The sequence below is a fragment of the Dipodomys merriami genome, unplaced genomic scaffold (assembly GCF_024711535.1).
Source record: "Dipodomys merriami isolate MVZ:Mamm:240054 unplaced genomic scaffold, mDipMer1.0.p SCAF_91, whole genome shotgun sequence".
Taxonomy (NCBI): Eukaryota; Metazoa; Chordata; class Mammalia; order Rodentia; family Heteromyidae; genus Dipodomys; species Dipodomys merriami.
Genome location: NW_027206524.1, coordinates 4,157,944 through 4,175,561, shown reverse-complemented (window position 1 = coordinate 4,175,561; position 17,618 = coordinate 4,157,944). Strand labels below are relative to the sequence as shown.

The 17,618-nt window shown below is 43.8% G+C and overlaps 1 protein-coding gene across 3 annotated transcripts in view; it reads left to right on the top strand.

Annotated features, from left to right (window-relative positions):
- Nucleotides 1-9,787: 9,787 nt before the first annotated feature.
- The window catches only part of LOC138821337 (exophilin-5-like), a 52,025-nt gene continuing 44,194 nt past the window's right edge, over nt 9,788-17,618 (top strand). For 2 of the 3 annotated variants that reach the window (XM_070013487.1, XM_070013486.1), the window contains exon 1: nt 9,918-10,103. In XM_070013487.1, coding sequence (XP_069869588.1) covers nt 9,985-10,103 — 119 coding nt within the window. In that variant the 5' untranslated portion in view covers nt 9,918-9,984. Of the gene's footprint in view, nt 9,800-9,917; nt 10,104-17,618 lie in introns of those variants that run through there. The other variant, XM_070013489.1, reaches the window with a different exon arrangement.

The window sequence follows — 17,618 nt, the reverse complement described above, 5'->3', positions numbered from 1 at the left end:
AATGTACTCATTACCTTACTCATGTGCTATAACCCCTCTGTACAGTGTCTTTACAATAAAAAAATAGAAAAAAATAAATATAGGACCAAATGAGTTTGAACAATAAATTTTGTTCTCAGTGTTCAATATTGATGGTTCTCAGCATGGGAGTCTAAGGATTCTTTATTTCCATCTTCCAATTCTTTCAGCTTTTTTAAGGCACAGGAGTGATATATGGATAGAAAAAGAGCAAAGAGAAAGGAAGCTTTTCCTCCAATTTTCTAACACCTTATGTTGGATAGTGACATTTTCATGGCTAATGTTTTGGCGTTGTATTGGTTCACTGTCTGGCACAGATGCTTGTTTATATGTATACCCATATTTATATTTATTTTTATGTTCATATTTCAAAGGACCTCTATTTTTCTGGTTTTATTTTATCTTACTTTTATGTTATTACTATATCAGGGCTTGAATTCAGGGCCTGCATGCTGTTACTTAGCCCTTTGGCTCAAGGCTAGTGTTCTAGCACTTGAGCCCCTGCTCCACTTGGGGGTTCTTTTTTTTTTTTTTGTCGGTCGTGGGGCTTGAACTCTGGGCCTGAGCGCTGTCCTTCAGCTCTTCAACTCAAGGCGAGCGCTCTACCACTTGAGCTACAGCGCCACTTCCGGTTTTCTGGTGGTTTATTTGAGATAGGAGTCTCACGGCCTCGTCTCTCCTGCCCGGGCTGGCTTTGAACCGTGATCCTGAGATCTCAGCCTCCTGAGTAGCTAGGATTACAGGCGTGAGCCACCAGCGCCCGGCTATATTTTCTGTATGGCCAACACGTTTTTTTTGTTTTTGTTTTTTTTTTTTTTGTCGGTCGTGGGGCTTGAACTCTGGGCTTGGGCGCTGTCTCTCAGCTCTTCAGCTCAAGGCGAGCACTCTACCACTTGAGCCACAGCGCCACTTCCATACTTGGGGGTTCTTGAGGGGTGGCTAATTGGAAATAAGAGTCTCACAGACTTTCCTGCCCAGGCTATCTTTCAAAATAAGACCCTCAGATCTCAGCCTCCTGAGTAACTGCAGCTGTGAGCCACCGATGCCAGCTAGTTTTCTAGTTTTAGACTTCCTAATCTCTCTTCTCCTGAGCCTCAAGTGGATGACACTTAGGGGGCTACAATGATAAAGCCCATCATTTAAGAGCGCTGTGGCTTCTGACAATACATGGAGATGTCCTCAATGGTTTCTAAACTACCTAAAGGTTTAAGGGAGACTGTGGAGAAGCCAGTGGGTGAATCATAAGGGAAGGGTGGGGAAAAGCTTCACATGCCAAGCAAGTGATGACTGAGGCTTGGCTAGGAAAGGTTGTCTCTCCGAGGCTTAAAGATTCATTAGTTGCGAGACACAGGTGGCTCATGCCTGTAACCCTAGCTACTCAGGAGGCTGAGATCTGAAGATGGTGATTCAAAGCCAGCCCAGGCAGGAAAGTCCATGAGACTCTTATCTCCAATAAACCACCAGAAAACTGGAAATAGAGCTGTGGTTCAAGTGGTAGAGCACTAGCCTTGAGCTGAAGAGCTCAGGGACAGCGCCCAGGCCTAGAGTTCAAGCCCTACAACCAACAAGAAAAAAAAATCCACAAGTTTCCAGTCCCCAAAGAAAACCTAACATTTCAACTGTCTGAAAAATGTCTAATCTGATATGAAGTTGTCTGAGCAGAGTTGGAGCAGGTAGTTTTGGGAAGGAAATAAAATGGAGCCAAGCCTTAGAATGCAATAGAGAGAAATAAAGAGATTGGGGAACCTAAGGAAGGGAGAGTCTGACAAAATTAAAATAAAAATAAAAGAGAAAGACCAACCTGTTCTAATTCGTTAAGCAGTTTAATTCTTGGAAGACCAACACTCAACACCCTTTCCTCTACTCTGCCTAGCTGTTTTCCATGACTATCACTTGGAAAGCTAGCACTGGCCAACTCTGCACTTCTATAGCATGGGAAGGACACAAGTCGCTGGCTGCCTTGGTGGATGAATTCATTTGGCAAATCTTGGCTGAAAGCTGTTAGCAGGGAAAGTTTCCTAACCAGGAAATGCTTGTTCGAGGTGCCTCGATATCACACCTCATTTCCATCTGGGATTCTGGGATTTCTTGACTGTCATCTGAAGCCCCATCATGCCCTGGGCTCTCTCCCTTGGGGACTGTCTCTCTTGTCTACCTGCCTTCCTTTTACTGTCAGTCCTTTCCAGGTTAAGACCATCCTACTCAGCCTCAGCCAACGAAGCCTATTCCTCGAAAATGTATGTCTTTTCTGAGGCCTGGGACACATACTACGTTTTATGAAAATGTCCTCTATGTGTATAGATCTTCCTTTCACTCTTCCTTTCCCCTTTAGAATCGATTTAGTCCTAAGGACCTGAGTATCTTCTTTGGCTGCTTTTTGTACTGTCTTCTGACCTTTGACTCTGGGGTATCAAAACCCGGGATTGACCCTCAGCCTCCATTTTCCAGATCGCTTTTTTAGTTATTGTTCTTCAACATTATCTTCATGAACAATCCTTCTCAGCTGGGCGACAGTGGCTCCTGTCTGTAACTCTAGCTACTCAGGAGGCTGAGATCTGAGGATTGCAGTCCAAAGCCAGCCTAGGCAGGAAAGTCTGTGAGACTTTTATCTCCACTTAAACATCAAAAAGCAGGAAGTAAAGCTGTGGCTCAAGGGGTAGAGGAGTAAGTCTTGGGCAAAGAAGATTAGCCCCTGAGTTTAAACCCAAGGACCAGCACCAAAAAAAAAATTAAAAAGTCCTTTTCCCAACAGTCCCATGGGTATCCCAGCCTGTCATTTATAAACCAGGACAACATTCACTTACAGGAAAGGGAGGGGGTTTCAACCTCCAGTAGGGAAACATCCAGAGTTCTATTTTGTAATGATAATATAAAGAAAATATAAAGAGACCAGATAGAATAATGAGGAGGAGAGAATGAATTGAAAGAACAAGTTTTCCTTAATCAGCAAACATGTTTCTCAGCCCTTCCTTGAAGAAAATGCAGTTAAATGTCATTTGCAGGAAAATGGATGGAAGTGGAGATCGTTAAGTTGAGCAAGATCTGCCAGGCTTAAAAACCAAATAGCATTTGGTTTTAAAAACCAAATAGCATTTTCACTCATATATAGAATTTAGACCTAAAATGATGATGATGATGATGATGATGATGATGGTGATGATGGTGATGATGGTGATGATGGGGATACCAACATAAAAGGAGCACTACTTGGTGGGGGGGGAGTGAAGAGTTAATGGGAGGGGAAGGGGAAAGGCAGGGTATAGGTAGGTGAAGAGGATCACAGTACATTATAAAAACAGAATAATAAAACACTGAAAAAGAGGGCAAGAGGGAGAGAGCTTACGGGGATAGAAGAGAAGGGGATAAACGTGTTCAACGTGCACTATTCACGTCTGTGGAGTTAGCACAGCGGAACCCCCTTCTACTTTTGAGGTATGCCAATAAAAAATAAGTGAATGCAGTTGAATGTGGCAAAGACAACTGTCTACCTCCAAGACGCTCAAATGGATCGATGCCATCTGAACATCTTCTGGTCTGGAGCACTAGGCATATCTGAGATGTATATTACTGAGTGGGCCGGTTTGCCTTCCTCCACACATTCAGGATCCTAGCCATATTTTACCCGAGGTCTTTGAAATCTGTGTTTGCCCCTTCAACAATCAGCCTCTCATTCTTCCAGGTCAGTCCCTCAGAGAGCCTTCTTCCTTAGTAGCTGGTTATTAGGAGCTGTTCCCCACCCACCGGTGAGGATCCTGCTCATTGCAGCACTCAAGCCACGTGAAACAAGTAGGCTAATAAATCAGAACAGTGTGGTTGTGTCTGATAAGGGTCTGCGTTTTCTTTGGCTTAACGCTGCCTTGCTCAACCAAACCTAAGCTTCATATTTGGGACATCTTGAGTACAGCATTAGGGAAGATTGAATCATTCTATTTGGCCTATTTCTTAGACTACTGGAATGAAAGTAGGATTAAGTTTACAATTTTATCGATTGGGACAAAATCAGTGAGATACAATTAAATGTTTTTAAATTGGGAGTGAAATTCATATCATCTAGGATTAATCATTTTGAAGTGAAACGTTCAATGTCATACTTGCTTCCAAAACAGCTTCAATTCACGCAAAGGAAACCCTACACACAAGAAAATATGAACTTTAAGGCAACCTAGGAATTGACACATGAGTTGCATAATATTTGCAATAGATGTTGTTTCTATTTTCTCATTCTACTCATTCTGTATAATCCACTTTACATTGAAGAAAATTTTATTGAGGTAGAAGTCTAAGAAGAAAACCCCTCTGGAAAGCCCCAACAATCTGTATTTCTATGAAATTATTGAATAATATAACTCTATATAGAATACACTCTTCAAAAAATCAGAGCTATCAAGGTCAGGCACAGTGACTTATTCTTATAATTCCACCTACTTAGGAGGCAGATAGTGAGAGCATTGTGGTTCAATCGAGCCATGGAAAAGGTAACCAATGAACTGGGCAGGATGGTGTAATCCTAGGGATGTAAATTATTGCCCAAGGCTAGTCCCAGAAAAAAAAGTGGGACCCTATCCAAAATATAACAAGAGCAAAAGTGGACTGATGGCATGGCTCAGTGGTACAGCATCTGCCTAGCAAGCATAAGGTTGTGAGTTCTAACCTCAGTACTGAAAAAAAAATCTAGATAGTAATTAATAAACATTGAACGAAACAAAACTCTACAGAATAGTACTTATTAAATATCAAATAAAGCAAGGAACAAAAATAACTCTAAATGAATTAACCACAATAATCCAGGATGAATGAATGAATGAATGAATGGCTGCCTTAGGAATGGCTGTAGGACTCAGGAGCTGCTGTGTTTTAGGAGAGTTATTTGAGAAGCTACAAAGGAAAGGAAACATGTGACATGTTTCCTGGGTCACTGCTGTGGAACCTGCCTTCAAAACAAACAGGGGGAAAAGTTACCCATCATTTTGTGTTTAACCAAAGGGAAAATGATCAGAGATTCCATAGGTTTGGCTATGTATCATATCTCAAGGCTTGAAGTAATTAGAATGCTGTATTAAGGGGACTAATATTGATTGAATTGCAATATTGAGGTTTTTCACAAAAAGGCCAAAGGTAGATGAGTATCTGGTTATTGGTTATTGTTTACAAGCTTGGATTATATCTAGTATGGCTATAAATTTATGGGACTATTTCTTAGTCAGTTTTAGGGCTGCTGTTCCTAATTTGCATCTCTGAATATGTTAAGTGCATTTCTCCCTTGTGACTATTCGTTGAAATATGCCATTAGTTCAATAGTTTGTCTATCTAGTCATTCCCTGGACCACAAGAATGTCTGGAATGATACAAACATAGACACCATCTTGTGACAGTTGATATTATAACCTAAAGTTAATTAGAGCATTGGGATATTTTCATCAACACAACAATTGGGTTCGTAGGATCTAGCAAAGCTAGTTAGTCTATTCTGAGTAGTACTTTGTGCTCAACATTAACACTCAGACCTAGGCACTATAGGCTCATACCTATAATCATAGCTACTCAGGAGGCTGAGATTTGAGGATCACCATTCAAAGCCAGCCCAGATATAAAAATATCCCCAGGACTCTTATTTCCAAGTATCCAGCAAAAATCCAGAAGTAGAGATGTGATTCAAATGGTAGAGCACCAGCCTTGAGCAAAAGAGTTAAACTTGAGGTCCTGACTTCAAGTGCCAGTACTGTCACAAACAAACAAATAACAGCAACAACAAAAGTCAGACATTGTAAGGTAGGGACAAAAAGCATGCATGGGTATTCTTACCTACAGCAGGAGTATTTTACTCCTTTCCAGTGTAAATTATTCTTGTAAATCCACTGTCTAGCTTCAGAACTTACATTGTATTTGTCATCTAACTTGTCACTTGCTGATGAACTTCTAACATGTGGAACAGCATATATAACTAGAGAAACCTGTCACATGCCTTAGAATAGGGCATGCCTAGCATCCTGAAATTTGTGGTTGAAGCAGGTCTCCTATATTGGAATAAATGACTCATAAAGGAAACAATCCTTACAGCACTTCCCTGATCAGTAAGTTCTGTTTATATATTGTCTTCAAGCCCGACATCAGCTTGGTCCTGCTAATGAACTTAGAAATCATAAATGAAACAAAGTTCTATTCAATGGAAATTTGCCCACTTAAATCACAGGACAACTTCTGAAGAAGTATAGTCTTGGCACTGTGCTAATCACATGAAATAAATAATCTTTTTATTTAGTTTAAAGACCAAAACTGATAAAAATGTTCAAATGTGTACCAATAAACTCTCCTTAAAAAGCTCACATGTAGGAAAAGCCTTCCAGGTTAGGCTAAGAGACCATTTGATTAGATGTAATTGACATATTAATTAATTGCAATGATCCCGTTAATTGGAGGTTGGCAAAGAGGCGGTATGTGACTGTGTGCAGGTTCTGGGTATGACTTTCTGTTTCACTCACATCATTCTATGTCTACTTCATACGGTTGTGGACCACATGTGTGAGGAGCTCAGCACATAGTGACTACTTTTGCTTAGAAAGCTCTTCTCCTGACATCCTTCAAAGCACCAGTCCAAGTGTAGAAGTCATCTCTCCATCTTATTGCCTTGTTAGTTTCTTTGTGGTACTTACCACTCTTGGTATAGATTTTCTTTATGTGCCTACGTGTGTGTTACTTCCTGTGGGAATGTCAACACCACAAGGACAGAGTTCTGTTCATGTGTCCTGTGTTCCTAGCACCTCACACAGAACTTGACACCCCAAGTGGAACAAATACTAGGCATCTTTCACCACGAAGTCACAGTGGGCTATTTCTTGCATGAAGACAACCTTGGTTCAAAAGATGTTACAGATAGCTCACAAGTCTCTTTTGGGAGTGAGGAGGAGTTAAAATTACATTTTTATTATTTTTAAGTAGTTGTACAAGGGGGTTACCATTCAACAAATCAATTTATAAGGACAGTGCATCTTGAACAATACCAGCCCTTTCATCATTCACAAGTTGTGTGTGTGTGCACACGTGCGCGTGCACTCGCACGCGTGCACGAATGCACATATGTATGTGCATGCACCAGTCCTGGGACTTAAACTCAGAGTATGAAAGCTGTTCCTGGACTTTTATGCTCACTACTACTTGAGCCAGAGCCTCACTTCTGACTTTTGGTGATTAGAGTTAAGAATGTCTCAGGCTTTCCTGCCAAGGCTGGCTTTGAAATGTGATCCTCAGATCTCAGCCTCCAGAGTAGCTAGGATTATAGGTGTGAGCCACTAGCACTGAGCAATAGGGTTCTATGGTGTGTTTTTGGTTTTGTTTTTTAACGGTTAGTTCTAATGGTTTTAAAATTTTCTTTGGTGGTTTTCTAAATAGATAATCATCTGCAATCAGTATTTTTCTCTTCTGAGAGTTAGACCTCCTTACTTTTTGATCAACTGAGAAACTCCCTTCTCATTTAGAAGGCCTGTTATCCATATCTTAGAGTTGACAAATATTTGCTTGTTGCACTGAAAGCTGCCACCAAACATACCCTGTGAGCTAGCTGTAGTTGGAAGAGAAGGCATTAAGATGGCCCTAGGAGAAAAGTTAAAGCAGGCTAGAAAAATATTTGTGTGAAAAACTACAGAGTTGCTTCTCAATGGAGTCACAGGTGATTTTATATGGCAAAAAAATGATTATATGGGGCTGGGAAGATGGCTCAGTGGTAGAGCGCTTGCCTTGCAAGCCTGAGGCCCTGAGTTCGATTCCTCAGCACCACATAAGCAAAATGAAAAACGCCAGAAGTGGCGCTGTGGCTCAAGTAGCTCTAGCCTTGAGCTGAAGAGCTGAGGGACAGCGCCCAGGCCCAGAGTTCAGGCCCCACAACTGGACCCCCCAAAAAAAAATTAAAAAAAAATGATTATATGATCAGCAATTCTCTCATCTGGGTGATTGTGGTGGAGGTGGGGAAGGCAGTGGGACCAAACCCACCGCTGAGGATTGGACCAACACCCTGGAGAAATTAGGCCACAGAGATTTCTGAAGACTACTGGGTTCTATACAGCTGTAATAACTGTTATAAACCAAACTGATGAGTATCTCTTTAGCCAAGAGGCCGGGCAGGAGATTGCCTGGGCTACCAGATACTAAGACAGAAATTGGCTGCTTGCAGCTGGCTGAATAGACCAGAAAACAAACCTTTCTGGCTTCTACATTTTTCTTGCTGGCCATACACCAGAGGAGCTGTGGAATCCGAGACGATTCCTAGAGACTACTGTCACCCAGCCCCCTGCACTTGTGCCTAGAATAGGCTCAAACATCTCCAGCCGTCCTGTTTCTTCCTATTGAAATCTGACCTTTCAGGTTTCAACCACAAACGCCATACCCTCTTCCCTGATCCATGAGGCTGGAACTAATTTCTTTCCTATACACTCATGGAATGTTCTTAATTATATAGTCACGCCACCTCACCTCTCTCCCCACATTACAAGGACTATGTTGTGCCCATGTACAATCCCTTATGTAACCAAGCTATGTTGACTGAAATCAGTTCAACCAATTATACTGTGAACAGAGTAAAAACCCATCCATTCTCACATTAAAAGGTCTAGGCACATTCCCAATAAATGGAAAGAAAAAAAAAGTACACTAAATATTTGGGCATGATAGAAGACAGGTTCCTGAATCACTATCGTGAACATACAATACAGTTCTGTGTTGTAGGGTGATAATCAAAATTGGTTCCTGTTTTATGCAAATGACACTCATGCAAAGTTATTAGAAAGGCAAGCTGCCCGGGCAGATTGTAAATGATGATCAAGGTGAACAGAAGGAAGGAGAAAAGCTCAGCACATAGTCATACTTTATTTCCATGTTTTTGTTTGGTACTGGCATAAAATCTTTACTGGGTTTATTTATCATGAGACGAGATGATGCATGTGGAAATACATTTGAATGTTAGTAACCACCAGCACCACAACACCAAAGTAAAGCCATGGGGTTGGGGAAGTCCACAATGTAAGGTGGCTTTTCTGTAGGAAGTAAAAGCTCTTTCATGGTTTCTGAAAGGATCTTGATACGTTTTAAATTGCATACATAGGTAGGTAGGTGGGTAGATAGATGTGTGTATGTATTTGGAAATTACATATATATGCATATAGTACATATACATTACATGGTAGCATATTGCTTTCTAGGAACAACGATTTGTGTGGTTTCATGGAACTGTATTTCAGTTTAGTCAGAGGTGTTTTCTAACATCCTGTGCCTCGGGGCTGTCTTCCAAAATACCAAATACATGTGTTTTTTGGTGGTTGTCTCTGGCTTCCAAGCCTTAGAATGTCTTTTGAGGGACAGTGGGGACTGGGGCCAAGGGTGAGAGATGGGAAGTTTGAATTCATTTCCCCAGGGTAAGCCCGACCAGGCCACCAAGGACCGTGTGCACTTAGTCCTTGCTAGTCTTTCAAACAGTTTAACCCTTCTCTTGGCTCCGAAGCTACCTGTAAGACTACTTCCAAGGAGAGGATTGGCTAGGAATCTCCTTTACATTCTTTCTACTAGCCGGGCTCCAGATCTTAGAGCAAACAGCCAGGGGCAGAGCAAACACTTGGGAGGATTCACTTAAGAGACAGAATTATGTTTGCCCAACAAGTCACCTAGGAGGTGAAGGGGAGGAGGGGAGGGGCCAGGGCAGGTCCCGCCCCCCTCGAAATGGGATTGGCTCCTCCTGTCCCTTTGGTCATCCCTTCGGCGTTTCAGTTGGACGGGTCGAGGGAAGCCTGTCATTCAGGTGCTGTCTGGGGAGCCGGGCTTTGTGGGCTGGGCCCCGGCTTTGCAGAGGGGCCGGGCTTACTCGCGGCGAGGGGGTGGGGTGTGGGGAGGTGTGTGGTGGGGGTGGAATCCAGTTCTCCCAAACTAGGCTCGTCCGGGGTGGAAAAATGCGGTGGTAACCGCAGGAGCTGGAAGAGGAGCAAAATGACGGAAGTTCCTCAGGGGTTTGATTTCAGTTTCCTAAACGAGGAAGAAGCACGGACGATCCTCCGGGTGCTGGAGAGGAACGAGGAGCTCCGGAGGGCAGAGAAGGACAGGATCCGGTACGGAGAAGGTCCCGGTCCCGGAGGGATGGGGAGCGGGCCCGCCGGGCTCGCCGGGGGCGCACCTGCCGCGCACCGAGGGACGGGAAGGGCGGGGAGCCGGGGCCGGGGCCCCGCGGGGCGCCCACGCGGCCGCGCCGCGTTCTTGCGCCGTCGGGTCCCGCGGCGCTGCGCCCCCGGCCCCCGCTTCCCGCCCTTCCCGTCCCTCGGTGGGGTGGGGACCCCGCGGATCGCGGAATCCCGGCAGCCGCTGGGGGCCGGGGCCCCGTCCGCACGCGCTCAGCTCCGAGGGGCGGATGCCGGGGGCTGGGGGGGGGGGGGGACGTCCCGGGGAGACTCGTGTGTGGTTGAAAGGGACCTGGGCAAGGCGTAGGATCGGTCGTGATGGGTCGTGTGTGTCTGTCTGTCTGTGTGTCTGTCTGTGTGTCTGTCTGTGTGTCTTGTATATGGGGGGAGTGTGCTGTGGGGAGGAAGTTTCTATGGACTTCCACCGCCGACCTTCCCCATAGGCTTTGCTGAAGGTGAGCCCCGAGTTACCAGCGAGTGAAATGCAGAGATAATTACCTTGGGATGTAAATGAACCAGTTTTTCTGCTGGGCAAAGGTGGGAGACGGTCTTGGAAGGAATGAAAGGGATTCTTGCCCATCTTGGAATCGACCCCAGTTGTTAAAGAGCCTCGTCCAGGTCCGTGTGGATGGGAATTCGGGGTGTGACTCTCTCCGGTCACCCTGTGTTGGTGGCCTGAGAATTCAGAAATCGGCTTGACCCTGTGAGTTTCTGGGTCTCAGTTTCTCCCCCAGATAACCCTGTCTGCCTGTCCCTCCTCACCCCCAAAGCCTTCTGACCTTGTTCAGACCTTCAAATTGGGGTACCCTATTTTGTACACAGGATTAGGATACAGCAGGCTGAAAGCTCTATCCTCACTCTTCTCACATAGACACGACTTTGGGGAGGAATGAAATTTGAGGTTTGAGGAGGTGGATTTCATACCACCATGCCTTTTTTTTTTTTTTAGTAGATGTTGTCATTCCCCCCTCAATAGTGTAAAAAGTGAGTTCTAACAGGAGTATGTCCACCCCCTGTGAGTGTGTATCCACACATGTTCATGTGCACACCCACTGTGGATGAACTCTAGAACTCTGTGTGTATTCACTAAAGCTGTGTTGTGTCCATGTGTTTTATCAGAAGAATTTCTTATCTCTGAAGAGGATGGAGCTTACATGACCCATTGTATATCTGGAGAAAACGAGGGGCAGAATTAAGAAGTAACATGAAGGAGGGAGGTGTTCATTTAAGATGCTTCCGACTTGGTTCCTGATCAACTGTAGTCTTAGAAATCGTGATATAATGTTCACTCAAGGGAATTTTGGTATTTTACACCTGACCTCTACAGTAGCCCATGGGCTCCACTTCAGTTGACTATTGTTTATTTTGAACTCAGCACTTCAAGCTATTGCTTGGCTTTTTCACTCAAGAGTGGCACTCTACCACCTGAGTCATAGCTCCATTTCTGGCCTTTCAGGGTGCGGGGGGGCTGTTTAATTGAAGATAAGAGTCACATAGACTTTCTTGCCTGCATTGGCTTCAAACCTCGATCCTCAGATTTCAGCCTCCTAAGCAGCTAGCATTACAGGTGTGAACCACTGGTGCCCATCTTCTGTTGACTTTAGAGGGAGCTAAATCTATACATAGATGGCAAAACTAGGTGTTGGAAGGAAGGCTCAAACATGTTTTCTGATGCTTTTGTTCTAAATGAAGCAGCAATAGGAAGAGCCAGAGTACTAAGACAACCAAAACTATAGCTATTAAACTATTAAGATAGTTACCTAAATGATCTAAAAAATATTAACATAAAAATACTTTCAGGAAGGGGCTGGGAAGGTGGCTCAGTGGTAGAGCGCTTGCCTTGCATGCCTGAGGCCCTGAGTTCGATTCCTCAGCACCACATAAGCAAAAAGAAAAAAGCTGGAAGTGGCACTGTGGCTCAAGTGGTAGAGTGCTAGCCTTGAGCTGAAGAGCTGAGGGATAGTGCCCAGAGTTCAGGCCCTACGACCGGAACCCCCCCCCCCAAAAAAAATGATGATAAACTTTTGCGGCTGGGAAGGTGGCTCAGTGGTAGAGTGCTTGCCTTGCATGCATGAGGCCCTGGGTTTGATTCCTCAGCACCACATAAGCAAAAAGAAAAAAAAAGCTGGAAGTGGTGCTGTGGCTCAAGTGGTAGAGCACTAGCCTTGAGCTGAAGAGCTGAGGGACAGTGCCCAGGCCCAAAGTTCAGGCCCCATGACTGGACCCCCCAAAAAATATATATTTTCAGGAGGGCTGGGAAGGTGGCTCAGTGGTAAAGCACTTGCCTTGCATGCATGAGGCCCTGGGTTTGATTCCTCAGCACCACATAAGCAAAAAGAAAAAAGCCGGAAGTGGTACTGTGCTCAAGTGGTAGAGTGCTAGCCTTGAGCTGAAGAGCTGAGGGACAGCGCTCAGGCCCAGAGTTCAGGCCCCATGACTGGACCCCCCCCCAAAAAAAAATACTTTCAGGAAAGTAGATGGTTAGATCAAATGCCCAAAGCAATGATTTCTAGCACTCTCTTTTCTCCTGGTTAATTCCTGACTCCCTCTGTCAAACACCCTTATCTGTGAGGACGTCCCCATGGGACCTCCTTAGTCACCTGCTTCAGGCTAACATGCATATGTCTTAACAAACATGGAGAAAAGGCCTGAAAGAACATGTCAACTTGGCTGTCTCTTCTGCTTCGCCTACTGATGTACATGATCATCAGATTTTCCAAATCAAAAACCAGGACACATGACTTCTACCTTCAGAATGACATTTTGGGAGACAGTTTATTAGGCCTATCTGAAGGACTCAGAGGGCCTCTTCACTATATTGGGAAAAAGCTCCCAGAACTCTTGGCTAGGACAATAAGGGGGGAAAAACAGAGAGCTTAGAAAGTTAGCTACTTGAGAGAGATCTGTTTAATTCAATTACATGTGATAAACAAGTACAACTAAGTATCCTCCAGTTAGAAGCCTAGGATTGCATTGTTATACAGGGCCAGAGACAGAAATTAAAGCTGTGAGAGTAATCGTGCTCACCATGCAGAAGGCAGCCCCACCCAAAGAAATGTTCCTGAGCCCACAGAACTTTCTCCTGAGCTCCCTGCTGGATCTCTGCGGCTCTAGCTTACTGGGAAAATATTTGCATTAAATATAATCATCTTTCTAATATACAGATAGCCTATTCAAACTTTTAGGAAGGCCACTAGGATCCAAGTTAATAGGCAAAAGATAGAAAGCATTCATTCATAGCAGCAGATAGCCTCACTGTAAACAAACCAGAAGAATAAGTGTCTACCCTCAGAGTCATAAATGAAAATTAATCTCACAATACCATGTTACCCCTTTAATGATAACAGAAAAGACTGCTGGTGGGGAATTGAGTGAAATGGATACTTTCTGCATGTTGTTAGTAATATAAGTTGCCTATAAGGTTTTTAGTGAGCAGTGTGACAGTATTTAGAAAGACGGGCCTTGGCCTTGACCTAGTTATGGAATTCTTGGATATCTCTCATTAGTAAGAGACTGAGGTAGAGGAGATGGCCACATCAACATTTATTAAGTGCTGCCTTTTGATTTAATGATAGTAATTACTATGGTAATAATAGCAGCTAGCATTTATTAGGCCCTTACTGTATACTGGGCACTGCACTGAACATGTTATGCAGAGTTAACCCTTCTAATAACTTTGTCAGGCACACACTTTAATTCTCATAGAGAAGGACCTAACTTAGAAAGTTTGAGTGTCTCGTTGAAATTCGTGAGTACAGGCAGATTTCAAATCCAGAAAATTACCAGAATGTTATTTTAGTTATTTATGATAATCTTATAATAATAGAATAGAATCAATGTAATTACTAATAATACTTATATTCTAAGTTTTATAATACCTATATTTGAGATATTGTTAATAACTTTACAGAAGGGAAAATAAATTTTTTTGGTGTTTTTTGAGACAAGGTCTGGCCTCAAATTAGGGATGCTCCTGTCTCTGCCTCCAGAGTACTAAGATTACAGGCATGCCTGGGAGGAAAATGAAATGTAGCAAGGTTAAGGGCAAATTACCCAGGGTCACACAGTGTACAAATGGCGGGACTGGAGTTTAAACCAGTATCTCTCTGGAAACATAGAATACAGTTGTAGGTATTAATGACCCAACTAAAAGTTGGGGGTATTATTAGGAGAGAAAATGACCTGGACCTGATGGGCAGCGAGGGAATTTGGAGCATCTTCTTGTACAAGAAAATTGCTGACCACCATTTATATCTCAAAACATGTATGAGCGGGTCATTGTGTCTCACACTAGTAATCCCAACACCTGAGAGGCTGAGAGCAAGAGGATTAAAAGCTCAAAGCCATCCTAGAATACATAGCAAGATCCTGTCTCAATTTTTTTTTTTTTTGGTCGGTTGTGGGGCCTGAACTCTGGGCCTGAGTGCTGTCCCTCAGCTCTTCAGCTCAATGCTAGCGCTCTACCACTTGAGCCACAGCGCCACTTCCGGCTTTTTTTTCTTTTCTTTTTGCATATGTGGTGCTGAAGAAGTGAACCCAGGACCTCATGCATGCAAGGCAAGCACTCTACCACTGAGCCACCTTCCCAGTGCCTCAAAAAAAATTTTATATATGCATTTTATTTTATTTGTCAATCATGGGGCTTGATCTCAGGGCCTGGGTGCTGACTCTGGGACTCTTTGTGCTCAAGGCTAGTGCTCTACCACTGGAGCTACAGCTCCACTTCCAGATTTTTCCGAATAGTTTATTGGAGGTAAGAGTCTCACAGACTGTCCTGCCTGGGTTTCAAACTGTGATCCTCAGATCTCAGCCTCCTGAGTAGCTAGGATTACAGGTGTGAGCCACCAATGCCTGGCTTGATGCCTGGCTTATATTTGCATTTTATATAAAGACATATTGCCAGATGTTAAAAGAGTTATCTCTGAGAAATGATATTTAATGGAACTTTAGCTCTTACACTACTTTTTTATTTCTTTTTTTTTTTTCTTTTTTTTGGGTCCGGTCGTGGGGCTTGAACTCTGGGCCTAGGTGCTATCCCTCAGCTCTTCAGCTCAAGACTAGCATTCTACCACTTGAGCCACAGTGCCGTTTCTGGTTTTTTTCTTTTTTTGCTTATGTGGTGCTGAAGAATTGAACCTAGGGCCTCATGCATGCAAGGCAAGCGCTCTACCCCTGAGCCACCTTCCCAGCCCCACTACTGTTTTATTTCTTATACTTATCATGTTATAAAAATAATTATGGCTGTTTCTTTTTTTTTTTTTTTGGTCAGTCATGGAGCTTGAACTCTGGGCCTGGGCGCTGTCCCTCAGCTCTTCAGCTCAAGGCAAGCACTCTACCACTTGAGCTACAGCGCCACTTCCGGTTTTCTGGTGGTTTATTGGAGATAGGAGTCTCATGGTCTCTCCTGCCTGGGCTGGCTTTGAACCACGATCCTCAGATCTCAGCCTCCTGAGTAGCTAGGATTACAGGCGTGAGCCACCAGCGCCCAGCGGCTGTTTCTTTTGATAAGATAGATGTGCAGGCTGTTTTGCTATTTTTGTCTTCACGAATATTTGTCTTTTGAAATATTTTTTTTTGGTTGGTTGTGGGACTTGAACTCAGAGTGTGGGCACTGCTCCCAAGCTCTTTCTCCAAAGGCTAGTACTCTATCACTTTGAGTCACAGTACCACTTCCAGTTTTCTGGTGGTTAATTGGAGATAAGAGTCTTACTGACTTTCTTACCTGGGCTGGCTTCAAACCATGATCCTCAGATCTTAGCTTCCTGAGGAGCTATGATTACAGGTGTGAGCCACCAGTGCCTGGCAAAATACTTTCTGTTAACACTATGGCTAAGAGTTTCTCCTGTTCTTTATAATGTCCGTGCATACATGGGTATGTTCGCATGCCCATTGTACATCAACCTTCATTCTTTGTGATCAGAGCTTCCCTTGCTTTGTAGGTGAGCTGTACCTCATGAGAGAGATTACACTTTGTGCTATGTAAGGAATACTAAGTAAGGGAAAGAACCATTCTAGGAAACTGTGTAAAGAACAAAGGGACGGCAGCTTCAGCTTAGTCAGAAAATACTTTCCTTCCTCATCAGCACAGATGATTTTAAAACTATGAACAGGAGAAGGTCAAAGGAAGGTCAGCTGAAGGTCTGAGCAAACATGTTTTCCTTCTGAATTAGCACAGAGTGTCTTCAAACTGGCAGGAGATGGCTCAGGGCCTCCCTGAAGCTTCTTTCACACGAGTACATAAATTCCCTTCTTCACCTTCGTTCCTGTGTATTCTGACGCTGGTTATTCACAGGTAGTGATATTTGACAGCACAAGCTCACCTGCACCTCCTTCTTAGGCTTGGTTCCTGTTTGACACTGTCAACAGCCCTATTAAAAGGCTGGACTTCCCCGGTTAAACGGGCTCTAGACACAGTGAGCTTCCCTAGCTTTCCAATGAGGAAAGAAGAAATTGAGAGAGACTGTGATCAAAGCCCCCACCTCTGGCTAAACTTTGTGATTATTTTTTTGTGTGCACGTGTTATGTACATGTAATAGGACTTCATAAGAGTCTCATAGACTTTCCTGACTGGACTGGCTTCAAACCACGATCCCAGATCTCAGCCTCCTGAGTAGCTAGGATTATAGGCATGAGCCATAGACACCTGGTAAGGATTGTTAATTTGTGTGTGTGTGTGTGTGTGTGTGTGTGTGTGTGTGTGTGTGTGTGTGTGTGTGTGTGTGTGTGTGTGTGTGTGTTACTAGGGTTTGGATTTAAAGTATCATGCCTACTAGGCAGACACTATGCTACTTAACCTACTCTGCCAGTCCTTGATTTTTCTTTTCTTTCTTTTTTTTTTTTTAATTTTGTGCTGGCCCTGGGGCTTAAACTCAGGGTCTGGGCTCTGTCTCTGAGCTTCTTTTGCTCAAGGCTAGAGCTCTACCACTTGAGCCACAGCTCCACTTCCAGCTTTTTCTGAGTAGTTTGTCAGAGATAAGAGTCTCACTGATCTTCCTATCCAGTCTAGGTTTGAACTGTGATCCTCAGATCTCAGCCTCCTGAGTAGCTAGGATTACAGGCATGAGCCACCAGTGCCCAGCTTGTGTTGATTATTTTTAGGTACCCCATAGATGTTCTCTAGGACTTTCAGGAAACATGAAGGTTTTCCTTTGGCCACATCCAAGAGAATCTACAAGAAAGGTGATATTGTAGACATGGAGGGAATGGGAACTGTTCAAAAAGGAATGTCCCACACGTGTTACCATGGTGAAAGTAGACGGGTCTACAGTGTTACCCAGCGTGCTGGTGGCATTGTTGTGAACAAGTCATTTAAGGGCAAGATCCTTGCCACGAGGATTGATGTCTTGATTGAGCATGTTAAGCACTCTAAGAGCTAAGATAGCTTCCTGAAACAAGGGACAGAAACGACCAGGACAAGAAGGAAGCCCAAGAGAAAGAAACCTGGGTTTA